General features: G+C 43.3%; 1 protein-coding gene across 4 annotated transcripts; it reads right to left on the reverse strand.

Moving 5' to 3' along the window:
- LOC121576819 (zinc finger RNA-binding protein) lies at positions 1-27,596 on the reverse strand. 4 transcript variants are annotated; one of them, XM_041890329.1, is made up of 19 exons: positions 27,490-27,596; positions 14,378-14,627; positions 13,900-14,014; positions 13,444-13,656; positions 12,983-13,293; positions 12,552-12,737; positions 11,660-11,879; positions 11,356-11,510; positions 11,130-11,249; positions 10,562-10,707; positions 7,396-7,522; positions 6,948-7,240; positions 6,358-6,529; positions 5,096-5,270; positions 3,224-3,312; positions 2,945-3,040; positions 2,715-2,826; positions 2,117-2,214; positions 1-1,221 (listed from the first exon to the last, which is right to left on the reverse strand). In XM_041890329.1, the coding sequence occupies exons 1-19, from the start codon at positions 27,540-27,542 to the stop codon at positions 1,042-1,044; spliced, it is 3,111 nt and encodes a 1,036-aa protein (XP_041746263.1). In that variant the 5' UTR covers positions 27,543-27,596; the 3' UTR covers positions 1-1,041. The 4 variants fall into 4 exon arrangements, with proteins under 4 accessions (XP_041746263.1, XP_041746262.1, XP_041746261.1 ...); XM_041890328.1 differs by having other exon boundaries at positions 6,948-7,243; XM_041890327.1 differs by having other exon boundaries at positions 10,526-10,707.
- Positions 27,597-27,929: the final 333 nt, after the last annotated feature.

Here is a 27,929-nt window from a genome sequence, read left to right on the forward strand (position 1 = left end):
GTTGTCCCATGTACATTGTGTAATTTACTGATGGTCCCCAACTAGTGATATCAAATGTCAAACCAAATTGACCATGGGCATTATGATCTGTTCCTGTGCAGCTGCGCTCTGAAGTGATGATTACTTGGGTGCTGCTAGCTGTCGGCAGGATGAAAATAAACCCAACCCAAGGAAAACTGTTACGGTACCCTTCATTCCATGACATACCACTTTTTCCTAATCATATTGCAAATCTCAGTTTTGGACGAGACATTAGGGTTAGACCCATCAGCAAAACCCATCCTATTCCACAAAACTAATTTCAATACATGCACCTAAATGAGGAACTCCTGCAGTCTTCAGTATATGATAACTGGCCTGTACAGTAAAGGATTAAAGCTTCTCTTCAATAAGAATAGCAGGGCGAAAAAGCTACAAGTTCTTCATTAAAATGTAGGCTTCTATGAAACAGTCCTTACAGTACATAGAAAACAATGTAAGGAACAGTGGTTGGTACAGGTACTGTAAATGGGAGGGCTTCAGAAGCTGAGTGGGCAAATATTCGGGAAATGGAATGATGCAATCATTTAGCCTGTTCCAGATCAGTATGTGCTTCAGCAAACTCCTCTGACAATCGTTGTCATGAAGCACATAAAAATCTGGGATCAGGCTATCAGTCATTAGCTCCTAGAAACTTCAGTCAGTCAGTGACGTTAAAGTCAATTTTCAGCACGATTTGAAGAGTCAATTTTCAGCACGATTTGAAGTACATCTACAGTACGTTACAGTACAGTGTGCATGGGAGAGAATTACAGTAAATAATCTTTACCTTTCCCCTCCCATTCCCTCTAGGGGAGACAGAAATGTTACGACTAAGTCAGTTATATTCATATAGATTGAGAATTTAAAAAGAAACGTAAAGGATGTGACATTCTGCCTGTATAGACTACTAACCTGCTCTAGCCTGGGTGGCGATATGTTTCTGTTTTACTCTATCATTCTCATGCCAGCATTAGAAGCAGAACCAGACGGTCATCCAAGCTAATGCTGCTCTGTCAGAGATCAAGCATCCATCTCTTCTGCATCCTCCTTCTTGTCTTTCTTGCCCTCCCCCTCTCCTTCTCCCGTCTCGCTCCCGTCCCGTCTGCGCTTGCGGTTCCGAGCGCTGGCCTTGGACGCCGGCAGGGAGTCCATTCCCAGAACCTTGTGGATCTGACGGAACGCCAGCAGTCGCAGAGCATGCTGGAACCAGAGAGACGAGAGGAGGATCAGTGGACTTCAAACACATTCCATTCTCACACATATCAATGGGTGAAAATCAAAGACGAATGTAGTGTAACCAGAGCTAGCATAATAACTAGGGGTTTAAGTTAGATGGATATGAGTGTACAAAACCTTAACACCTGCTCTTTCCATGACATAGACTGAACAGGTAAATCCAGGTGAAAGCTATGATCCCTTGATTGATGTCACTTGTTAAATCCACTTCAAAATCATTGTAGATGAAGGGGAGGAGACAGGTTAAAGAAGGATTTTTAAGCCTTGAGACAATTGAGACATGGATTGTGTGTGCCCCATTCAGAGGGTGAATGGTCAAGACTAATGTAAGTGCCTTTGAACGGGGTATGGTAGTAGGTGCCATGCACACCGGTTTGTGTCAAGAACTGCAACGCTGCTGGGTTTTTCACGCTCAGCAGTTTCCCGTGTGTATCAAGAATGGTCCACCACCCAAAGGGCATCCAGCCAACTTGACACAACTGTGGGAAGCATTGGAGTCAACATGGGCCAGCATCCCTGTGGAACGCTCAACACCTTGTAGAGTCCATGCCCTGACGAATAGAGGCTGTTCTGAGGGCAAAAGGGTGCAACTCAATATTAGAAGAGATCTCAGTGAGTTTGAAAGAGCATTCTCAAAGGAACATAGAGGGTTTAAAGGGTGTGTGTATATATATATATATATATATATATATATATATATATATACATATACATACACACACACACACCTTATCCATGATTTCTTTACTGAAATTCATATTCAATGTCTTCTGTATGCAGCGCAGGTTCCCAGTCTAAGGTGGTAGACCTCCAAATGTTACAGGTGATTATACCAATCACATGGTGAGAGTGATCGTACCTGTGCGCTGGCAGTAATGTCTTCCCTGGCTTGTTTGGTCATGCTCCCTAGAGCATCGGTTTGGTGTTTCTCACAGGGGTCCAGCAGCCCAGGACCGTCTAAGAGAAGAAAGAGGAAGACAAAATCAGTCAAGTGTGTTTTTCTCTCTCTCTCTCTCTCTCTCATTATTTAGATTGTTCCACTCACTGCTTACATACCACCACTCTGAACAACTTACTTCATGTTCAGAGCTATGTATACCGCTGACAAAGCACACTGTACAGTGCAAACTGCAAGTTTCCCCTTTCTTTTAACCGCTTGGACCCTGAATGACCAGTGGGAAGCGCTAGAGAACAAAGGTGCTCTAGGTGGGTAAAAAACCAAGCTACAGTACATTTTCTTACATTTGTAATTTAGCAGACGCTCTTATCCAGAGCGACTTACAGTAGTGAGTGCATACATTTTCGTACTGGTCACCCGTGTGGATCAAACCCACAACCCTGGCGTTGCAAACACCATGCTCTACCAACTGAGCCACACAGGACCAATTTGATGTGGGGTGATCCCACCCTACCTAACTAATACTAGCTGATACTAACTAATACTACAACTCCCTCACCTGGCAGTAGGATGCCTGTAGCGATACATTCCAGGACCCTACGCATGGCTTCCCCTGGGCCGAGGGGCCCCGTGGCACTGCTGATGGCCTTCTCTACCAGCAGCTCCATAGCCTGAACACAGGGAAAGGACACACACACATCACGTAAGACAATTCACACAACGGAAAACGTCAATTATCATCAATGAGCTTCATTAGAAAAGCTGAACACTGAGACAGAACATCCTCACCCAGGATGGCATCTTGCCCCAGGTTGGCACTCGCTGGCAGAGATCCCGTAACACTCTAATAATGATCACACAGGACTGAAGACCATTGGCACGAGCCTGTAGATACCACACACACACACACGTTACAGTAGTGTTAAACAGACAGGCTAGCCTGGAATACTTTGGAGTTAGCCTGAGTCCCAGATCGGTTTGTACCGTCTTGCCAACTCCATCGCTGTCATCGTCACGATCCGGGATTCTGGCTACTTTGAAGTGAGCCATTGTACATATTGTCTTTACCTGGAACCACTTGGCGTGTCTCAGAGCAGCTAGGTACTCCAGGCACTTCTTCTGGTTCAAAACATCAGCAGGGTCCTTCTCAGGCACCCCTAGAGTAGGAGAGAAAGGACACACTGGCTCATTGATTACTGATCGATCACTCATATGACTGTCCAGCAGAGCCACCTACAGTACTGTTTCACATAGTTTGATGGGTTATGGCCCGGTAATAACAACAGAGAGATAATGAAATATTTTAAGTATTTGCATTGGATGTGTTTAACAAAAGATGACAAACAGGATAATTCAACAAAATGATTACTGTACGTCAGTCTTACCACAAATCGTTTCCATGGTAAGACAATGTGCCTATATTGCGTTGAAGTTGGGAACTGAAGGAATTCTGATTTGGGACTTGATGTTCTTAATGCATCCATTGCCATGTCATACTATTTATCAATAGACAGACATATTGAACTGAATAGACATATGGAATGCCAAATGGTAACTTCTTAGTCATTTAGAGCGGTGGCGAAATGTAATTTCACAAGATAAGCTACAGTAAGCAGTACCATGGGGCTTTCCATACTTTCATGTTCCTAGAGACTGTTGTGGCAAGCGTGGTAGACGTTAGCTCAGGGGTGGGCAAACTACAGCCAGCGAACCGGCCAGCGAGCCCATTCAATCCAGCCCGCGGGAGGTTTGAGTAAAACATTAAGTGTGTGTGTGTGTGTGTGTGTGTGGGGGGGGGGGTGCTTATTGAGCATCTAAAACTAGATAGAAAGTATGTAGAAATTATAATGGACCTATACGTTTTCAAATAACTGCCCTTTTTCTGGCCTGCATATTGCTTTTGACAAACAAATCGGTCCAGAAAAAAATCTGCGTGGCCCTCCACTGAATTTTGAAATCCCGATGTGGCCCTTGAGCAAAAAATATTGCCCACCCCTGCGTTCGCCTCTGTTACAGGGGGATATACATGTACATACTGTATGTTGTCTAGGTCTGCTGATACAGGCAGACACACTGATCAACAAACCCAAACACAACTTAAGCAATGGGAAATATAATTTGTTTTCCAAGTAGGGTATATACAGTAATAGAAAAAGGTGAAATCAGCTCAAATTAGGTGAGGGAGTGTTTTACATCTCACAATGGTTCTAAGAGTGTGCTGCAATGCAACAGGGGTTGAATGGCATCGCAGCCTAATCAATTCACCAATCTAGTCCCAACTTCAATAGAGACCATTGTGTGGGGATAGAATTACACTCCAACACCTTGTCAATCAATACTTTGATAATGCCGTTTCAGTTTGCAGGCATGAGAGATGGAAGTGTGGGCAGGTCATGGGACCTTGTGAAATCCCTTAGCAACTATTGACCAATTACATGATGACAGAATTAGACATGGAGATCAATGGTAACAAAATAATGTAATTACTTAATTTCAGAAAAAAGTGATAATAGAGGCACCCTTATCCCTGGGCATCATCTTCACATAGTTCAGTACTTCCATTGTTGTCATGGTTTCACAGGGCCTATCTGGGCATGTTCAGAGAAACATACACACAAACCTTAATGGCATAGAAAGGTCGGAGAGCCCTGCTTTAGATTTCCATATCGGACAAAGGAAAGTGAAAAACGGGACTACTGGTACTGGAAATAATGGATAAATTAAAACAAGAGACAGAAACGAATGGTGAGTCAATTCATTTCATATCATCAGGGGCCGGGATGGGAAAAACAAAAGTATTATTCTACGATATCTACCACATTTGGATGAAATAGTCAATATGTGCTTGGTTAAAATGTCCCATTTTTTCTTTTTTTGTTGAGCTTGAGGTTTGGGGGACATACAGTGCATTTATTGGACTGAAAGCTTGGCTTCTCTAACCTTTCTCAGCCGCTTTGTCTCCTGCCTTTTCCTCCTTCTCAGGGGCAGGGTCCTCCCTCATCAGCGGCGAGGTTAGAGAGATGGTGACCTGCATTTTTGGCTCCTTGCTCGAAAAAATCACGATGTTGGCTTCCTCAGGGTGAGACATCACCTCATACTGATCTTCAGAAAATGGCTGCCGGTTAAAAGGACACTGGATTACTCACTACAGAGGAGGGGAGGGGGTTATCTTTATGGACTGGGAGGGGGGATTAGTTTGATAGGGCACTGGATTAATGTATTTTTCCCCAGATAATCAAATTATTTCTCAATAGTTCCATTTAGCTTTTAAAAGGGCCAATTTAGATAACCTTGTGCAAATGGACAAATGTAGATTATTTTTTTGACAGTAATTGTCAATAAATGGGCACAAATGCTTTTTCCCCCCCAATGGCTTTATGTAACCTTAGGGGAGTACATTTTAACTATAGCCCCACTCTCTCTGTAGGGTTCAGGTGTCATAACTCATAACCAGGCAGTGGCACTAAAGATCAGTCAAATGCACTCCTAATGAAACACTTATTGTACCAGAACTTCAGGAGGGAGGAAGGAAATGCAACACTCACACACACCATGGTTTAATCTACACGTTTATTTGGTATAAGACCTAGGTTCAAATAGTATTTGTTTTCTTTCAAATACTTTGAACGTTTAATGAACCTGCTTGGAGTGCCAGATGTGCAGAATTTGCACTTGTGAAAATTCAGCAAGGGTTTTATTTTTTGTACTATTCCATTGTTTCCATTGTGCCAGACAAGCTCATTGCTCAATCAAGCGCAGCCAAAGAATTTGAAAGAAAACAAGTACTTTTTTAACCCAAATCCGTTTGGTATAGGTCCTCTCCTTGACTGTTCGTCTTGAATAGCCTTGATGTCCATCTGTATCCACTCTCCTTTAATCATTAATGATTGTGTGATCTTACAATAAGTTCCTCCTCCATTCTTGGTGCAGATTTATTTTACTTTAGCCCTGATGACAACCTCATGACATGAAGTAAAGAGTTGTGGTTTGTCATTAAATTATCAGATTTCCTCTTTTGACCAAATAGCGATGTGACACTGCCTAACAAATATGATGGGGGAAAAGTTGCTTATAATGGTTGATGTGATTAATATTTCTGGTGTGTAATCCAACTGCATGTAGAAAATCCCACCTCCATCTCATAAACAAGTGGATCCTAAAAGACAGTGATTCCACTAAAGGAAAGCTGACAGTGGTCTTACCGCCATTTCTTTGGGTAGCTGCTCAGCGATGTCCTTCAGCAGAGAGAGGGTGGGCTTCTTGGCAGCCAGCAGAATGAGCTCCACGTTCCTATCCCCATGGAGCAGCAGGCCCTTGGCCAGGATGCCCACCCTCATCACCCCCTTCAGCATACGGGCTGCCTGGTTGTCCGGTCTATACACCAGGGATCAGAGGACCAGCAGGGATAAGTAAAGAAAAAGCTACAGATCAGGCTACATGCCCATGGCCCACACCACGAGGGATCAGCGTTACGGAACATTCAAATATACATGTTTTGTATAGAACATTGTGTGTGGAAGTGAGAGTATTGATGATGTAGAACATTGTGTGTGGAAGTGAGAGTATGAATGATGTAGAACATTGTGTGTGGAAGTGAGAGTATGAATGATGTAGAACATTGTGTGTGGAAGTGAGAGTATGAATGATGTAGAACATTGTGTGTGGAAGTGAGAGTATGAATGATGTAGAACATTGTGTGTGGAAGTGAGAGTATGAATGATGTAGAACATTGTGTGTGGAAGTGAGAGTGTGAATGATGTAGAACACTAGTACAGACCCATACAGCTCTTACACTTTCTCTCCAGCAACAGCCTCTGTCACAGCCTCTGTCACAGCCTCTGTCACAGCCTCTGTCACAGCCTCTGTCACAGCCTCTGTCACAGCCTCTGTCACAGCCTCTGTCACAGCCTCTGTCACAGCAGCGGGAGGCTCTTTCTCCAGCAGGGAGTCAGACACCAGTTTGAGGGCTCTCTCAGTGTGGGAGACGATCCTTTGCACCGCCTGCAGCTCCTCCTCCACAGGGTAGATGGTGGAGTGTTTGGCCATGATGTGGCGGTCGTCTGGGGAGTCCGGCCGACGCATAGGCTGCTAAGGGGAGAAGAGCTCAATAAAACCAAGTTCCCTCTTAAAACTAGCCACTTCTGGAAACAAACTGAAAAGCTAAAACACCAGTTTTTCCTCTAGTGGTCAAGTTCATGTAAATCAAGCAATGATTGATTGATTGAATCATTGATTCTCACCAGTAGGGGGGGCACTGGCATGCCGGGCCGGCTCATGAGCGGAGGGGGGGCCATTCTGTGTCTCTGCTCCCCCCAGTACAACTGCTCCTCCTCCATCCTCCTCCAGTACATGTCCTCCTCATAGCGGCTGGCAGAGGACACAAATACAGCACAGGATTATTAAATATTCAGACTGGGTAGATTTTTCTGCTGAGGTACCTGTCTGTCAGGTGAAAATGCTGATCAGGAGCTATAAGGAAACGTCTTTGAGACTTTTGGAAAGCCGTTTGCAAGATTCTGCAGGGGGAAATCAAGAGAACTTCTTCAACGAAAAGATCATGATCAATAGAAAGCAAATTACGGACTCCTCTTTCAGACTATTTCAAATCTCCCATTCCTCTCAACATTCTTTGAAAAAGCTGTTGCGCAGCAACTCACTGCCTTCCTGAAGACAAATATGAAACGCTTCAGTCTGGTTTTAGACGCCATTATAGTACTGAGACTGCACTCGTGAAGGTGGTAAATTACATTTTAATGGTGTCAGACCAAGGCTCTGCATCTGTCCTCGTGCTCCTAGACCTTAGTGCTGCTTTTGACACCATCGATCACCACATTCTTTTGGAGAGATTGGAAACCCTAATTATTCTACACAGACAAGTTCTTGCCTGGTTTAGATCTTATCTGTCGGAAAGATATCAGTTAGTCTCTGTGGATGGTTGTCCTCTGACAAATCAATTGTACGTTTCGGTGTTCCTCAATGTTCCGTTTTAGGACCACTATTGTTTTCACTATATAGTCTACCTCTTGGTGATGTCATTCGGAAACACATGTCAACTTTCACTGCTATGCAGACGACACACAGCTGTACATTTCGATGAAACATGGTGAAGCCCCAAAATTGCCTACCCTGGAAGCCTGTGTTTCAGACATAAGGAAGTGGACGGCGGAAAATGTTTTACTTTTAAACTCGGACAAAACAGAGGTGCTAGTTCTAGGTCCCAAGAAACAAAGAGATCTTCTGTTGGATCTAACAATTAATCTTGATGGTTGTACAGTCGTCTCAAATAAAACTGTGAAGGACCTCGGCGTTACTCTGGACCCTGATCTCTCTTTTGAAGAACATATCAAGAATATTTAAAGGACAGCTTTTATCCATCTTCGCAAAAATCTTAAACATTGTCCAAAAATGATGCAGAAAAGCTAATCCATGCTTTTGTCACTTCTAGATTAGACTACTGCAATGATCTACTCTCCAGCTACCCAGATAAAGCACTAAATAAAGTTCAGTTAGTTCTAAACACTGCTGCTAGAATCTTGACTAGAACCAAAACATTTGATCATATTCCTCCAGTGCTAGTCTCTCTACACTGGCTTCCTGTTAAGGCTAGGGCTGAGTTCAAGGGTTTACTGCTAACCTACAAAGCATTACATGGGCTTGCTCCTACCCATCTCTCCGATTTGGTCCTGCCGTACATACCTACACTTACGCTCACAAGACGCAGGCCTCCTTATTGTCCCTAGAATGTCTAAGCAAACAGCTGGAGGCAGGGCTTTCTCCTATAGAGCTCCATTTTTATGGAACGGTCTGCCTATCCATGTGAGAGACGCCGACTCGGTCTCGACCTTTAAGTCTTTACTGAAGACTCATCTCTTCAGTAGGTCCTACTGTAGTCTGGCCCAGGGGTGCGAAGGTGAATGGCAAGGCACTGGAGCGACGAACCGCCCTTGCCGTCTCTGCCTGGCCGGCTCCCCTGCCTCTGACCCTATTATGAGGGCTGAGTTAATGGCTTACTAGTGCTCTTCCATGCCGTCCCTAGGAGGGGTGCGTCACTTGAGTGGTTTGAGTCACTGACGTGATCTTCCTGTCCGGGTTTGCGCCCCCTCAGGCTCGTGTGGTGGAGGAGATCTTCATGGGCTATACTCAGCCTTGTCTCAGGGTAGTAAGTTGGTGGTCTGTTGATATCCCTCTAGTGGTGTGGGGGCTGTGCTTTGGCAAAGTGGGTGGGGTTATATCCTGCCTGGTTGGCCCTGTCCAGGGGTAGCGTCGGACGGGGCCACAGTGTCCTCCAACCCCCCGTCTCAGCCTCCAGTACCTATGCTGCAATAGTCTATGTACCGGAGGGCTAGGGTCAGTCTGGTATATCTGGTGTAATTCTCCTATCTTATCTGATGTCCTGTGTGAATTTAAGTATGTTCCCTCTAATTCTCTCTCCCTCCCTCCCCTCCGGGAGGACCTGAGCCCTAGGACCATGCCTCAGAACTAACTGGCCTGATGACTCCTGGCTGTCCCCAGTCCACCTGGTCGTGCTGCTGCTCCAGTTTCAACTGTTCTGCCTGCGGCTATGGAACCCTGACCTGTTGACCGGACATGCTAACTTGTCCCGGACCTGCTGTTTTCGACTCCCTCTCTACCGCACCTGCTGTCTCAACCTCTGAATGCTCGGCTATGAAAAGCTAAAACTCACTTTTACTCCTGAGGTACTGACCTGTTGCACCCTCTACAACCACTGTGATTATTATTTGACCCTGCTGGTCATCTATGAACGTTTGAACATCTTGAAGAACAATCTCGTCTTAATGGCCATGTACTCTTATAATCTCCACCCGGAACAGCCACCCCTCAGAGCCAGGTTCCTCTCTAGGTTTCTTCCTAGGTTCCTGCCTTTCTAAGGAGTTTTTCCCTAGCCACCGTGCTTCTACATCTGCATTGCTTACTGTTTGGGGTTTTAGGCTGGGTTTCTGTATAGCACTTTGTGACATCTGCTGACGTAAAAAGGGCTTTATAAATACATTTGATTTGAGTTCTCATCACTTGAGATGTTGCAGGCATTCTATTAATGTATTAGGAGGAAAGGTAATGAAAATGGGAACAGGCATAATAAGATCAATATATCTCTATTAATGAGGAAGGCAGGGGAATCCCCTTGTGGTTGAACCACAGTGTGACAGCGTGGGCTGCAAAACTACATGGGGAGTTTACCCAGCACCCACCAGCGGGGTTCCCCTGCTCTGCCTTCCGCTGACATCATCAGCACGAAAAATAGGAAGAATGACCCTAAGCACTGCTCAAACCTTAACCCCAAATTGATGAGGCTAGGATTTGGGGAGGGTAAGATTGATCCTAGATATGTGCCTAAGCAAGGGCTCTGACCTCATCTCTGTGTGCCAGCTGCTGTCTGGCTCTGACCTCATCTCCAAGTGCCAGCGCTGCTCATCATCCCGCTGTCTCTTCAGCACAGCCTTCTGTTTCTGTTTCCTCAGTTTGCCCTCCTGCAGCTTCCTGGCCCGGTTACTGGGCTTGATCTCCACCGGCAGCTCTGGGTTCACCTTCTTCTACAGGAGGGGAAGGAAGGGATAGTAACAATGTCAAGAGCTGTCATTCATACATTCACACACATATCACACACCCAGTGAGTGAGTAGCAGGCTCTCGAACTGAGAGGTAGGCCTATAGCTATCATGCAAATAAATCATCATATGATGTGTCAAGGTATACATAATTCAACGGATGACCAAATGACAAAGGGGCTACAGGTCATGTCAAGCAATGTCTACATCCTGCCTAAACAAAGTCTGCCATCTAGTGGCGCTAGTTTAGCAGTGACTTGACATAACGCTTGTACAACAGGTCACAGGGTTCAAGGCCTATGTTATAGTCAATTAATTTCACCAATACAATAAGTGCATTGTAGTACATAGCTGCTAGCTCTAGAAACATCTTGCAAAAAGATGGCGCTATACGATGCATTTTCTTACCTTGTACTGCAGCCGGTGCCTGCGCCCCTTCAAGTGCATGTCTTTAGCGTTGGGGTCATTGAAACTGCATTCACAGAGTTTACAGTGGAAGCGAATCACCTTCCCATCATCATTACGCACCTGAGGATAAAAAAATAACTTGCATTACAACATACCATAACCTTAGTATCTTTAACAACATGGTTAGTGAATCAATGAAATCAATTAGAAATAAATGAACTCCTACCTCCTCCACATAGTCATGTCCCACAGGCTGGACGTCCCCCTGCCTCCCCACTCCATCTCCGTCCTCATCGTCACTCGTGGTCTCACTCTTAGACGCTGTTGCTGACTGCTTGGCCTCATTCACCTTGGCTACTTGAGGGGTTGCCGGCTTGTTGGCTGTCAAGAGAAAGGCAAAATATTAGTATGGAGCAATTTAGCATTGTAGTTTGAGTCCAAAATGACTGCTTAAGTTAAACATTGGTTTAATCTGTCAGCACAGATATCATAATTCCAACTAATAAACACTTGTTCCTTGGAAGACTTACCAAGGATGGTTATTTTGGGTGTGACTGGCTTCTTCACAGGTGCTGGGGCCTTTACGGCGTTTACAACCACCGGTTTGGGTAGCGCTACAGGGGCAGTTGCTGTAACAACGATAGGGGTTGTCTTCCCAGCTGTCGACGTTGAGATAATTGGAGCATTGTTCACTAAAACAGGCTCAGTTGAAGGTATAGGTTTGCCTAGTTTGGTGTGGAGCTTCACCACCTACACAGGGTTAAGAGGAAGATAAATAAAACTAGGGCATGGACGATACCAGTATTGCAATATTTTTTCCATGGCAAAAATGAAAACACGAAGGAGACCAAACTCTTTGATCCTTTAAAAACCTGCTGTATGTAAAATATTGTGCTATAGCTTGGAAAATAAATACATGTGACTCTGGATGACAACATAATGATGTTTGTTTCCAACATTAGGGCGGTTCTCCTAAAGAAGTTAATCCACTTAGTGTTTTGTTTCCTTGCCACGTGACTAACGAGTACCACAATACTGGTATCGTTCCGGCCCTAAATAAAACATCATAATACATTGCGAGGTGGGATCCTAGGACTCCCTGGAAAACAGTGGCAACTGTTACGGAGTGGCCTATACTGGCTAAATAAAATAAAATTAACAATGAAATGGATGTCACATAAATACCAGATTAAAAGTGTTCCACTAAAGATACACCAACATGTGTGACTATCCCAGAGCTGATCTAGACAAATTAGCTAGCTAAACAGTGCATCAGTTAGCTAGCTAAACAGTGCATCAGTTAGCTAGCTAAACAGTGCATCAATTAGCTAGCTAAACAGTGCCTCAATTAGCTAGCTAAACAGTGCATCAATTAGCTAGCTAGTTGCCTGATGTTACTCCTGTCAGTGCAGCTGCGCTGACCTTCTGGTGCTTGGCCCCTCGGATATGGGCGGCGTACGCGTCTACGCCAGTGCAGGCAATGTCACATAGTTCACAGCGTAGCTGGGTCTGAATCCCCCGGGGCCCGTTGCTCCCCCCCGCGCTGCCAGACTTCAGAGCTGCCTCCTTCTTCTTGTGCTTCTGGCCCTCGAGGTGCTCCCTGTATGTCTGCAGAGAAAACAATTTAACAACAGTTAATTCAACATACCTACAAAATCAAACCTTCAACAAAATAAAAAAAATTAAACACTGTCCATCCTGTGTTGCTACAGTACGTCTAATCTTAGGCACATTACATGTTTAACTGTTGTATGTTACAATATTGTACATTCATTTGACTCTAAAGTAGTTATGTCCATTGCCAACAAATAATCTGTCCTTCTCATAACGCATCACCCACAAAGCACCACTACCTGCGGGCCAGCACAGCTGATCTTGCAGATGTCACAGTAGTGCAACTGGGGCTGCTTGGGCGGCCCTTTCGGCTTCTGAAGCTTGTTCTGGTGGAACATGGGCTTCTTGTAGGCGTTGACCGTGGGAGCGGTCACCATGTTGCTGCCTGCGTTGCTCCAGGAGGAGCTGGTGAGCTGCTTGGGAGGCGGCTGCATGGGCGGCTGGGACTGCTGGGGGGGCGGCTGGGGCTGAGGAGGAGGCAGCTGAGCAGGCTGGTAGTAGGAGGGGGTGGAAGTGTAGCCACTCGAATCATAAGTAGAGTAGCTGACGCCTGAGGAGGTGAAAAATTGAGAGTTGAGACGGAGCAGAAGGGGGGGGTCACACTGTAAGAACATACGCTGTGACAAATATGCAAGCTGTGCTTGCTTGAATTTCACAAAGGTTGATCCTTGGCTGTGTGAGGATAAGCTCTCGTTCTTACCCGAGTAGGAGGTGGCAGCTGTGGAGTTGAAGGAGGAGCAGGGGGTGTAAGACGAGATGGGAGGCTGCTGTACACTGGTGGACACTGGGTAGACGTTGTAGCTAGTGGACACTGAGCTGGCGGGGGCCAGAGGCTTTAAAGCTGAGACCTGCCTCTGTGGTGGTGGCGGCTGGCTGTACACTGTGCTGACTGGACTGTAGCCACTCTTCACGCCTATAAGGAAGGGAAGGACACCATCACAGTGTTGTTTAACAGGCTCCAGTTCAACGATATTCAATATACTGGCTTTTGCAGTATATCAGCAGCCAAGTTCTTTTGCACAGTAGTGTGTTTAAATGAATAGTGTATAACACAGTAAAAAACAAAAACAATGTACTGTCAGACAAGAGAGAACATTTCAACATTATGACTGTTTATGTGTGATTATGCGTGGGAATAAGGTTGGCAATGACTCACCTGTCTGGTAGTAAGCTTCTGTTGGTGTCCTCTGGGCTGGAGCTATACTCGTCTGGTAGTACTGCTTAGTCTCATAACTAGTGGCTGCAGGCGGACGTCCGTAACTGTAGTTATCCTGAAAGGTTGTTTTACAAAATAAACATGCATGGCAGAAAAGTGTAAATAGTATGCAAAACAGATTAATGTGACTTCAACGATCTAAAACTCTCCCCAGGTACTTGCATTTATATACAATAGCTCAGTGGTCACCAACCTTTTCTGAGTCAAGATCACGTTCAGTCAAAAAGCAAGCAGAGATCTACCAAGATTTTTTTTTAAACATGACTTTATCGTTGGCTTTTCTACAGAAAATGTTGGTGATCGACAAGGAATGCCTTGATGCTCGATCAGTCGATCGTGATCGACCACTGCAATAGCTAATAGATAAAACACGACGACAGCATGCAATGGGAAGATAAGGAATGGAATTGGGACTTACCGTTTCGGTGTATACCGGTAGCTGGTATGTCTGTGGGGTGGTGGTGGGTTGGGGCGTGGGGTCCGGCTGCCGGTAGCCATAGTCTGGGGGGGCAGGGTGGTTCTGGTAGGCCACCGGGTAGGCAGAGGCCACGGGCCTGGCTGGTTGTGCAGGGGCATAGGAGGCGGTCACTGCATGGGCCACGGCAGGGGCCGGCTGTACATTGTAGCTGGCTGTCGTGGGGTGGGCGTAGGCCGGTGGAGGCTGAACGCTGTGGGGACAGAGACAAGATGGAGGGAAGAATAAGGCACAATGGAAACGGAGGATGCTCTGTCAATACCAAGTGAAGCATTGATGTTTATCAAGGGCAGCTCTAAATGTTAAGTCTGTAGCCTGAGTACTGTACAATTAGGCTATTTCCTGTATTCAACATTGCTACATCGTTGCCTCGCCAAGCACTGTTGCCTAACAATTTAGCTTTAAACTTGTAGAAGAGTTATAGCTGGCATCTTCAATCAAAACATAACATTCACAAAAGCATGATCTGCTGCTAGTCGTCTCGACTATTTTCTTATGTCATTCTCGCTGGCACTAAAAGTTAAAGAGGACAGAATGCTGTCGGACCATCAAATAATTGGCATACACGTTACTCTTACAGAATTTCCACGTGGGTGAGGATATTGGAAATGTAATCAAAGCCTACTGGATGACAACTTATTTTTAAACAAAGACAGAATAATTTATAACTGACTTTTTCCTACATTACATAGGTACAGCAGATCCCCTTATTGTATGGGACACTTTCAAAATGTGATTTTAGAGGCCATGCAATTCAATACTCATCTTTAAAACAAAAACTATTTAGGTCAAAATTAACTCTGCAAAAAAAGAAAATGTCCCTTTTTCAGGACCCTGTCTTTCAAAGATAATTTGTAAAAATCCAAATAACTTCACAGATCTTAATTGTAAAGGGTTTAAACACTGTTTCCCATGCTTGTTCAATGAACCATAAACAATTAATGAACATGCACCTGTGGAACAGTCGTTAAGAAACTAACAACTTACAGACGGTAGGCAATTAAGGTCACAGTTATGAAAACTTAGGACACTAAAGAGGCCTTTCTACTGACTCTGAAAAACACCAAAAGAAAGATGCCCAGGGTCCCTGCTCATCTGCGTGAACGTGCCTTAGGCATGCTGCAAGGAGGCATGAGGACTGCAGATGTGGCCAGAGCAATAAATTGCAATGTCCGTACTGTGAGACGCCTAAGACAGAGCTACAGGGAGACAGGACGGACAGCTGATCGTCCTCGCAGTGGCAGACCACGTGTAACAACACCTGCACAGGATCGGTACATCTGAACATCACACCTGCGGGACAGGTACAGGATGGCAACAATAACTGCCCGAGTTACACCAGGAACGCACAAACCCTCCATCAGTGCTCAGACTGTCCGCCATAGGCTGAGAGAGGCTGGACTGAGGGCTTGTAGGCCTGTTGTAAGGCAGGTCCTTACCAGACATCACCAGCAACAATATCGCCTATGGGCACAAACCCACCATCACTGGACCAGACAGGACTGGCAAAAAGTGCTCTTCACTGACAAGTCGCGGTTTTGTCTCACCAGGGGGGGTGATGGTCGGATTCGCGTTTATCGTCGAAGGAATGAGCGTTACATCGAGCCCTGTACTCTGGAGCGGGATCAATTTGGAGGTGGAGGGTCCGTCATACCATCATCGGACTGAGCTTGTTGTCATTGCAGGCAATCTCAACGCTGTGCGTTAAAGGGAAGACATCCTCCTCCCTCATGTAGTACCCTTCCTGCAGGCTCATCCTGACATGACCCTCCAGCATGACAATGCCACCAGCCATACTGCTCGTTCTGTGCGTGATTTCCTGCAAGACAGGAATGTCAGTGTTCTGCCATGGCCAGCGAAGAGCCCAGATCTCAATCCCATTGAGCACGCCTGGGACCTGTTGGATCGGAGGGTGAGGGCTAGGGCCTTTCCCCCCAGAAATGTCAGGGGACTTGCAGGTGCCTTGGTGGAAGAGTGGGGTAACATCTCACAGCAAGAACTGGCAAATCTGGTGCAGTCCATGAGGAGGAGATGCACTGTAGTACTTAATGCAGCTGGTGGCCACACCAGATACTGACTGTTACTTGATCCCCCCTTTGTTCAGGGACACAATATTCAATTTCTGTTAGTCACTGTCTGTGGAACTTGTTCAGTTTATGTCTCAGTTGTTGAATCTTGTTATGTTCATACAAATATTTACACATGTTACGTTTGCTGAAAATAAACGCAGTTGACAGTTAGAGGACGTTTCTTTTTTTGCTGAGTTTAGTTCATATTAACAAAGGAACTAACAGTACAGGTAGATACCAATAAAAACTGTACCAGATGCACAGAATAAGTTAGAGGAAAAACAAAAAGTACTGGAGGAATTTATTTAAGAAAGATCAAGTGTAATATATTATTTAAAAAATTAAGTGAACTGGATGGAATATGGCGGAAAAAATACACCAAATTATAGAAATGCTACCAAAAAGAATTTACAAAAACTTGTTACAAATGACAGTCATCCACAATTCACCAAAAAATATTTTGAAAGAGGAAGCAAAGTGCTTTAAGCATATGTTTTCATTTCAGTCTCCTCCATCTCCACTAACTGAAGTTAATTCTAAGGATTTTTTTTCTATTAATAGTGTAAAATTAACAGTTGTACAGAAAGACTCTTGAAGGCCAAATTACAGAGGAGGAACTTCTTGATGCAATCAAAGCCTATAAGTCTGGGAAAACTCCAGGGCTGGATGGCATACGAGTTGAGGTACTGTATATCAAAACCTTTTTCGATGTACTCAGAGGTACATTATTAGCATGTTTTAACAACTCCTATAAAAATGGTAGACTATCAGATACTCAGCAAGAAGGTCTGATTTCACAATTACTGAAACAGGATCCAGGTGGTAAATATAAAGATCCAGTCCACCTAAAATACTGGAGGCCCCTTAGACTTCAGTGTTGTGATGCAAAAATCCTAGCACATAGAATTTGAAAAAAAGTTATATTATTCATCCTGATCAGACAATACATTGGAGATAATATAAGACAAGTACTGGAAACAATAGAACACCATGAAAAATCAGGGAAACCGGGCCTGGTATTCATAGCTGATTTTGAAAAGGCCTTTGATAAAGTACGACTAGAATTTATATATAAATGCATGGACTATTTTAATTGAGAAGAATCTCTTATACAATGGGTTAATGTTATGTATAGCAACCCCAGGTGTAAAATAGTAAATAATGGATACTTCTCTGAAAGTATTAAACTGTCAAGCGGAGTGAAACAAGGTTGTCCACCATCAACATATCTATTTACTATGGCGATCGAAATGTTAGCTATTAAAATTAGATCCAACAATAATATCAAGAGGCTAGAAATCCAAGGCTTAAAACAAAGGCGTCATTGTACGCTGACGACTCATGTTCTTTTAAATCCGCAATTTGGATCCCTGCACAGCCTCATCGAGGATCTAGACAATTTCTCAAACCTCTCTGGATTACAACCAAACTATGATAAGTGTATCATATTACATATTGGATCGCTTAAAAACAACTTTTACATCACCATGTAGTTAACCAATAAAATGGTCTGACGGTGAAGTGGACATACTCGGTATTCATATCCCGAAAGAAAGAAACGATCCCACTACAATACATTTTTATAGAAAGTTAGCAAAAATAGATGAGATCTTGCTACCATGGAAAGGACAACACCTGTCTATTTGTGGGAAAATCACCCTGATTAATTATTTAGTCATCTCGCAGTTTACCTATTTACTTATGGTCCTGCCTACACCGAACAACTTGTTTTTTTAATTATATGAGCAAAAGATATTCAACTTTATTTGGAACGGCAAGCCAGACAACATTTAAAAGGGCCGATTTATATAATGAATATGAATTTGAAGGGCTGAAATTATTAAAGCATTGGACCTCTTACTAAAGGCTTCAGTCATACAAAAGTTGTACTTAAATCCAAACTGGTTTTCCAGCAGATTAGTAAGTATGGCTCACCCAGTGTTGCAAAAATGGTATTTTCCACATTATTCAGACTACAACCTCTCACTTTCGGTTATTTGAAAATGAAATAATCTCCAGAATATCACTATTTTTAAAACAAGCCATAGAAAGCTAGTTGCAATATCTGTTTAATCCACCAGTAAAGACAGAACAAATATTATAGTTAAACTCAAATTGTGGAGTTTTCACACATGCAGCTAACAAAAATATATGGAAATGTCTGATGTGATAAATAAAAAAGTATACCAGTTTAATTTAAGAACCAAAAAATTAACAGCTGCGCCATACAGGTTGCAAAATAGCTGGGAAGAGATTTTCGCTGTGCCGATTCCATTGCACATGGTTTATGAACTGATACACAAAACGGAATCAAAACTCTGCCCAGCTCTGTAGATTTTGTTGTGAAGAGACAGAATCATTAGATCACTTGTTTTGATACTGCCCATATGTAGCTTTTTTTTGGTCGCAGGTTTAGGAATGGCTGAAGAATTGCAACATTTACCTTCATTTACTTAATTAAATAGTACCCGCAAAACACCAGTCTCAACGTCAACAGTGAAGTGGCGACTCTGGGATGCTGACCTTCTAGGCAGAGTTGCAAAGAAAATGTCCAGTGTGTGTTCTTTTGCCCATCTTAATATTTTATTGGCCAGTCTGAGATATGGCTTTTTCTTTGCAACTCTGCCTAGAAGGTCAGCATCCCGGAGTCGCCTCTTCACTGCTGACGTTGAGACTGGTGTTTTGCGGGTACTATTTAATGAAGCTGCCAGTTGAGGACCTGTGAGGCGTCTGTTTCTCAAACTAGACACTAATGTATTTGTCCTCTTGCTCAGTTGTGCACAGGGGCCTCCCACTCCTCTTTCTATTCTGGTTAGAGCCAGTTTGGGTTGTTCTGTGAAGGGAGTAGTACACAGCGTTGTACGAGATCTTCAGTTTCTTGGCAATTTCTCGCATGGAATAGCCTTCATTTCTCAGAACAAGAATAGACTGACAAGTTTCAGATGAAAGTTATTTGTTTCTGGCCATTTTGATCCTGTAATCGAACCCACAATTGCTGATGCTCCAGATACTCAACTAGTCTCAAGAAGGCCAGTTTTATTGCTTCTTTAATCAGCACAACAGTTTTCAGCTGTACTAACTTAATTGCAAAAGGGTTTTCTAATGATCAATTAAGCCTAGCATTATGCCTGGCGAAAACGAAACACTGCATTCCATTGTAAGAACATCATACCAAAGGTCAAGTATGGTGGTGGTGGTGTGATGGTTTGGGGATGCTTTGCTGCCTCAGGACCTGGACGACTTGCCTTAATAGAAGGAACCATGAATTCTGCTCTGTATCAGAGAATTCTACAGGAGAATGTCAGCCCATCCGTCTGTGAGCTGAAGCTGAAGCGCAGCTGGGTCATGCAGCAAGACAATGATCCAAAACACACAATCAAGTCTACATGAAAATAGCTAAAAAGCAACAAATTGGAAGTTTTGGAATAGCCTAGTCAAAGTCCAGACCTAATCCCAATTGAGATGTTGTGGCAGGACTTGAAACGAGCAGTTAATGCTTGAAAACCCACACGTCACTTAGTTAAAGCAGTTCTGCATGGAAGAGTGGGCCAAAATTCCTCCACAGCGACGTGAGAGACTGATCAACAACTACAGGAAGCATTTGGTTGGAGTCATTGCAGCTAAAGGTGGCACAACCAGTTATTGAGTGTAAGGGGGCAATTACTTTTTCACACAGGGGAATTGGGTGTTGCATAACTTTGTTTATGAAATAAATATGTAATTGTGTTATTTGTTCACTTATGTTCCCTTTATCTAATATTAGGTTTTGGTTGAAGTTCTGATAACATTCAGTACCACAAATATGCAAACGTAGAGAAAATTAGAAAGGGGGCAAATACTTTTTCATAGCACTGTACATTTAAAAACTCAGGTTTTCACAATTCCTGACACTTAATCCTAGTAAAAATTCCCTGTTTTAGGTCAGTTAGGATCACCTATTTTTTTTAAGAATGTGAAATGTCAGAATAATTGTAGAGAGAATGATTTATTTCAGCTTTTATTTTCTTTCATCACATTCCCAGTGGATCAGAAGTGTACATACACTCAATTAGTATTTGGTAGCATTGCATTTAAATTGTTTAACTTGGGTCAAACGTTTCAGGTAGCCTTCCACAAGCTTTCCACAATAAGTTGGGTGAATTTTGGCCCATTCCTCCAGACAGTGCTAGTGTAACTGAGTCAGGTTTGCAGGCCTCCTTGCTCGCACATGCTTTTTCAGTTCTGCCCACACATTTTCTATAGGATTGAGGTCAGGGCTTTGTGATGGCCACTCCAATACCTTGACTTTGTTGTCCTTAAGCCATTTTGCCACAACTTTGGAAGTATGCTTGGGTCATTGTCCATTTGGAAGACCCATTTGCGACCAAGCTTTAACTTCCTGACTGATGTCTTGAGATGTTGCTTCAATATATCCACATCATTTTCCTTCCTCATGATGCCATCTATTTTGTGAAGTGCACCAGTCCCTCCTGCAGCAAAGCACCCCCACAGCATGATGCTGCCACCCCCGTGCTTCACGGTTGGGATGGTGTTCTTCAGCTTGCAAGCCACCCTTTTTCCTCCAAACATAACGATGGTCATTATGGCCATACAGTTCTATTTTTGTTTCATCAGACCAGAGGACATCTCTCCAAAAAGTAAGATCTTTGGCTCCATGTGCAGTTGCAAACCGTAGTCTGGCTTTTTTATGGCTGTTTTGGAGCAGTGGCTTCTTCCTTGCTGAGCGGCCTTTCAGGTTATGTCGATATAGGACTCGTTTTACTGTGAATATAGATACTTTTGTACCTGTTTCCTCCAGCCTCTTCACACGGTCCTTTGCTGTTGTTCTGGGATTTATTTGCACTTTCTGCACCAAAGTACAGTGGGGGAAAAAAGTATTTAGTCAGCCACCAATTGTGCAAGTTCTCCCACTTAAAAAGATGAGAGAGGCCTGTAATTTTCATCATAGGTACACGTCAACTATGACAGACAAAATGAGGAAAAAAAATCCAGAAAATCACATTGTAGGATTTTTAATGAATTTATTTGCAAATGATGGTGGAAAATAAGTATTTGGTCAATAACAAAAGTTTCTCAATACTTTGTTATATACCCTTTGTTGGCATTGACACAGGTCAAACGTTTTCTGTAAGTCTTCACAAGGTTTTCACACACTGTTGCTGGTATTTTGGCACATTCCTCCATGCAGATCTCCTCTAGAGCAGTGATGTTTTGGGGCTGTCGCTGGGCAACACAGACTTTCAACTCCCTCCAAAGATTTTCTATGGGGTTGAGATCTGGAGACTGGCTAGGCCACTCCAGGACCTTGAAATGCTTCTTACGAAGCCACTCCTTTGTTGCCCTGGCGGTGTGTTTGGGATCATTGTCATGCTGAAAGACCCAGCCACGTTTCATGTTCAATGCCCTTACTGATGGAAGGAGGTTTCCGTTCAAAATCTCACGATACATGGCCCCATTCATTCTTTCCTTTACACGGATCAGTCGTCCTGGTCCCTTTGCAGAAAAACAGCCCCAAAGCATGATGTTTCCACCCCCATGCTTCACAGTGGGTATGGTGTTCTTTGGATGCAACTCAGCATTCTTTGTCCTCCAAACACAACAAGTTGAGTTTTTACCAAAAAGTTCTATTTTGGTTTCATCTGACCATATGACATTCTCCCAATCCTCTTCTGGATCATCCAAATGCACTCTAGCAATCTTCAGACGGGCCTGGACATGTACTGGCTTAAGCAGGGGGACACGTCTGGCACTGCAGGATTTGAGTCCCTGGTGGCGTAGTGTGTTACTGATGGTAGGCTTTGTTACTTTGGTCCCAGCTCTCTGCAGGTCATTCACTAGGTCCCCCCGTGTGATTTTTGCTCACCGTTCTTGTGATCATTTTGACCCCACGGGGTGAGATCTTGGGAGATTATCAGTGGTCTTGTATGTCTTCCATTTCCTAATAATTGCTCCCACAGTTGATTTCTTCAAACCAAGCTGCTTACCTATTGCAGATTCAGTCTTCCCAGCCTGGTGCAGGTCTACAATTTTGTTTCTGGTGTCCTTTGACAGCTCTTTGGTCTTGGCCATAGTGGAGTTTGGAGTGTGACTGTTTGAGGTTGTGGACAGGTGTCTTTTATACTGATAACAAGTTCAAACAGGTGCCATTAATACAGGTAACGAGTGGAGGACAGAGGAGCCTCTTAAAGAAGAAGTTACAGGTCTGTGAGAGCAAGAAATCTTGCTTGTTTGTAGGTGACCAAATACTTATTTTCCACCATAATTTGCAAATAAATTCATTAAAAATCCTACAATGTGATTTTCTGGATTATTTTTCCTCAATTTGTCTGTCATAGTTGACGTGTACCTATGATGAAAATTACAGGCCTCTCTCATCTTTTTAAGTGGGAGAACTTGCACAATTGGTGGCTGACTAAATACTTTTCCCCCCCACTGTACATTCATCTCTAGGAGACAGAACTCGTCTCCTTCCTGAGCGGTATGACGGCTGCGTGGTCCCTTGGTGTTTATACTTGCGTACTATTGTACGTACAGGTGACGTGGTAAATTCAGGCATTTGGAAATTGCTCCCAAGGATGAACCAGACTTGTGTAGGTTTACAAAAAAAATTCTGAGCTCTTGGCTGATTTCTTTTGATTTTCCCATGATGTCAAGCAAAGAGGCACTGAGTTTGAAGGTAGGCCTTGAAATACATCCACAGGTACACCTCCAATTGACTCAAATGATGTCAATTAGCCTATCAGAAGCTTCTAAAGCCATGACATCCTTTTCTGGAATTTTCCAAGCTGTTTAAAAGGCACAGTCAATTTAGAGTATGTAAACTTCTGACCCACTGGAATTGTGATACAGTGAATTATAAGTGAAATAATCTGTCTGTAATCAATTGTTGTAAAAATTACTTGTGTCATGCACAAAGTAGATGTCCTAACCGACTTGCCAAAACTATAGTTTGTTAGCAAGAAATTTGTGGAGTGGTTGAAAAACAAGTTTTAATGTCTCCAACCTAAGTGTATGTAAACTTCAGACTTCAACTGTATGTATAGTGAGGGGGGAAAGTATTTGATCCCCTGCTGATTTTGTACGTTTGCCCACTGACAAAGAAATGATCAGTCTATAATTTTAATGGTAGGTTTATTTGAACAGTGAGAGACAGAATAACAAACAAAAAAATCAAGAAAAACGCATGTCAAAAATGTTATAAATTGATTTGCATTTTAATGAGGGAAATAAGTATTTGACCCCTCTGCAAAACATGACTTACTACTTGGTGGCAAAACCCTTGTTTGCAATCACAGAGGTCAGACGTTTCTTGTAGTTGGCCACCAGGTTTGCACACATCTCAGGAGGGATTTTGTTCCACTCCTCTTTGCTGATCTTCTCCAAGTCATTAAGGTTTCGAGGCTGACGTTTGGCAACTCGAACCTTTAGCTCCCTCCAGATTTTCTATGGGATTAAGGTCTGGAGACTGGCTAGGCCACTCCAGGACCTTAATGTGCTTCTTCTTGAGCCACTCCTTTGTTGCCTTGGCCGTGTGTTTTGGGTCATTGTCATACTGGAATACCCATCCACGACCCATTTTCAACGCCCTGGCTGAGGGAAGGAGGTTCTCACCCAATATTTGACGGTACATGGCCCCGTCCATCGTCCCTTTGATGCGGTGACGTTGTCCTGTTCCCTTAGCAGAAAAACACCCCCAAAGCATAATGTTTCCACCTCCATGTTTGACGGTGGGGATGGTGTTCTTGGGGTCATAGGCAGCATTCCTGCTCCTCCAAACACGGCGAGTTGAGTTGATGCCAAAGAGCTCGATTTTGGTCTCATATGACCACAACACTTTTACCCAGTTCTCCTCTGAATCATTCAGATGTTCATTGGCAAACTTCAGACGGCCCTGTATATGTGCTTTCTTGAGCAGGGGGACCTTGCGGGCGCTGCAGGATTTCAGTCCTTCGCGGCGTAGTGTGTTACCAATTGTTTTCTTGGTGACTATGGTCCCAGCTGGCTTGAGATCGTTGACAAGATCCTCCCGTGTAGTTCTGGGCTGATTCCTCACCGTTCTCATGATCATTGCAACTCCACGAGGTGAGATCTTGCATGGAGCCCCAGGCCGAGGGAGATTGACAGTTCTTTTGTGTTTCTTCCATTTGCGAATAATCGCACCAACTGTTGTCACCTTCTCACCAAGCTGCTTGGCGATGGTCTTGTAGCCCATTCCAGCCTTGTGTAGGTCTACAATCTTGTCCCTGACATCCTTGGAGAGCTCTTTGGTCTTGGCCATGGTGGAGAGTTTGGAATCTGATTGATTGCTTCTGTGGACAGGTGTCTTTTATACAGGTAACAAGTTGAGATTAGGAGCACTCCCTTTAAGAGTGTGCTCCTAATCTCAGCTCGTTACCTGTATAAAAGACACCTGGGAGCCAAATACTTATTTCCCTCATTAAAATGCAAATCAATTTATAACATTTTCGACATGCGTTTTTCTGGATTTTGTTGTTATTCTGTTTCTCACTGTTCAAAATATATACATACATACATACATACATTCATACAGTGAGGGAAAAAAGGATTTGATCCCCTGCTGATTTTGTACGTTTGCCCACTGACAAAGAAATGATAAGTCTATAATTTGAATGGTAGGTTTATTTGAACAGTGAGAAACAGAATAACAAAAAAAATCCAGAAAAACACATGTCAAAAATGTTATAAATTGATTTGCATTTTAATGAGGGAAATTATATATATATATATATATATATATATATATATACATACATACATACATACATACACACATACATACATATATTTGGAAATGATGCAGACAATTACATTGATAGAACCCACAATAAAGAAAGCGGCTCTACCCCTAAATTTTTTTTAAAAACTATTAACTGTGGCTGGCCAGAGATAGGCCATCTATTAAACATTATCATGCATGATGCATTTGCCTACAGCACACACTGCCCTGTTTTTAGACAGTGCCGGCCATTGTTGAGCCACCCATCTACTGAAACACCAATCTAAGTTTTAAGGGGGAGTACTGAAATAAAAACTCACCACCCACCACAATACAGCAACACTGCAGAGTACAGCACTCTACATTTAAAGGATGGAAAATCTATTTTCTGCAGAATATGCAATGCCAAAAGGATGACCTTGCAAAGATAAAGCAACAGCCCTATCATTAGAATGTATTTTGATGCTAACAGACAGCCTTCCCAACACAGGCATTCTAAAATCATCTGTGTCAGCATTTTTGTCTGGAATAACCAAGGTTGTTTCATGAGGGACAAGGACAGATCGAAGTAATGGATTATGGGGGGAATAAACACAAATTAAAGCTGTGAAAATAGTTTAGGCTGTTCCTCACTCGTACTGTACTGGTACACAACGGCACAAGGCGGCAGACATTGTAAAATGGAACTTGACCAAATAAAGCAATGTTCCTATAAAAAGGAGAGTGCAGTGACACCACAGTCAAGTGAGCCTAATTTATTCTCAAAAAGAATCAAACACTATCATTGTAATCTACAGCATCAGCCACTGCTGCAGTTTATGCACCACCAGTTCAGAGGAATCTACTGAGATTGACAGCTGTAGAATGAGCTGGCAACTAGCAGCACTAGGCTGCGATGTAAACATCAGAGAATAGTGTAAAAAAAAAAAATGTATGGTCAAAGTTAAAAACAAGGCAACAGTAAACATGTCGTCCCCCATGAATGATGCAGCGCCCCCCCTTTGGGCCAATTGAGCTATTGCGTGTGACTAACACATTTCAATTCATTACTATAGCTCCCACCTTGGGCCAATCAATGTAATTGTTTGTAAATGCCGGATCTGTATGGCAAGACACATCATTCACCCAAGTTTGGACAAAATCGGCCAGTGCAGTGTGATGAACTACATTAGTATGGACGAAGAAAGAGCCACAGTCCCCTCAGCGAAGTACCTCAACTAATTTAAAAGACTATAGTTTTTTTAATGAACCTTCGACTCCTTTGAGTTGCTATGCGTCTATACTTAAAAAATGTTAATTCTTAAACCCTTACCGTGTACTTATGTTTGTCCTCTGTTACATGACTTTGTTTGCTGAAATCCATACTTTTTTATAAAATGTTAATACAATACAACCGACTGTTTCCTCATTGTTGTTGCTCTAAAGTGGATTTTCAGCTCATGTGCCAATTGAATCTCAATTAGGAAACAGTCGGGTTATATTTGATCAATGTTTTTATTACAAAGTATCGATTTCAGCTAACAAAGAAAGGCACGCAACAGAATCACACTACAGTAACGTTTAGCAAAATCGATTTATTTAGCAAGCTAGTTCACAAACTTGTCAGTTGTCAAGGGGCGGCTCCTCCCCCCAAAAAACAAAATCAGATGCGCGTTCAACACGTTTGAATGTATGTTCAGCAGGACAAGGTTTTGGAACGTACCGATAGAAATGTCATGTAGAACAAACATGCCTCCGACCTGTCGGCGCTATTCATGGCATTTCTATCTGCATCGTTTGGCAACTGAACGTGGCAAGTTTTCAGCAAATTCACTTTGCCCAAAACAGCTAGATAGTTTTATAAGTTTGAAACTGACCAGAAACTCACTTTCGCTAATTCGTGCGTCCCTGCCGCTAGAGAAAAAAAGCTAGCTAGCTAGCCATTAGTATGCCACAGTAAAATACTGGTTGTTTGTAATTATGTTACACAAATAACGTTCGCAAGCTAGCTCGTTAACTAACCATATTTGGCAAATTAAGACAGTTTGAGGTTTAATTATATTCCAAGTGCGAAGCGCTCCTTAGCCAGGAAAGACTGGAACCTGCTTGCCTGGCTACCTAATCTCGCTAGCATATCCATTGCATTGCACTCCCAGGGCCTCGAGCTAGCAATATCGCACCAGCAATGAGACATAGCTACTCATCGCAATAAGACAGGCGACGACTTGAGATGAGTGCATGCTATCCATACCCAGCATCGATGTATTTACCTGTACTGAGGACCCGCACCATGCGTGAATCCATAATAATTGCTTGCAGCCATCTTGGCATCTACTGTACGGCGAGTCCGGGACAGACAGGATCCGCTATCTGTCACGTGTCTGTCATCTACCGTTCGCTCGCACGCTTCGATATTTAAAGGGACAATTCGCGGTTGAAACAATAACAAAGCGAATTTTCGCCCCTGTTTTGATAAAAAGCTGAGGGATGGGCCTGGTGAAATATTTTATAACCACTCCCAAATTAATAGACAGAGCTATGGATGCAAGGACTGACCACTCATTATATAACAATTACAGTGTTTACCATTCTTTGAGGCCATACAGTTGTTTTCTTTTTTTTCATTACCATAAAAAAATGGATGTAACAACTGCAGATTGCCATTTTAACTCTAGAGGCGCTGGGACAATGTATTTCATCGTTTAAAACG

The sequence above is a fragment of the Coregonus clupeaformis genome, chromosome 11 (assembly GCF_020615455.1).
Source record: "Coregonus clupeaformis isolate EN_2021a chromosome 11, ASM2061545v1, whole genome shotgun sequence".
NCBI lineage: Eukaryota > Metazoa > Chordata > Actinopteri > Salmoniformes > Salmonidae > Coregonus > Coregonus clupeaformis.

What these genes read in the sequence shown, in the direction of transcription:
- LOC121576819 (XM_041890326.1), bottom strand. Translation starts at nt 27,542, where the DNA reads ATGGCTGCAAGCAATTATTATGGATTCACGCATGGTGCGGGTCCTCAG. An exon ending in GAGGGGCCAAGCACCAGAAG is followed by an intron (nt 11,880 to 12,551) that starts GTCAGCGCAGCT and finishes AACCCTGTGTAG; the next exon opens with GTGGTGAAGCTCCACACCAA. An exon ending in GGCACCGGCTGCAGTACAAG is followed by an intron (nt 10,708 to 11,129) that starts GTAAGAAAATGC and finishes CCCCTCCTGTAG; the next exon opens with AAGAAGGTGAACCCAGAGCT.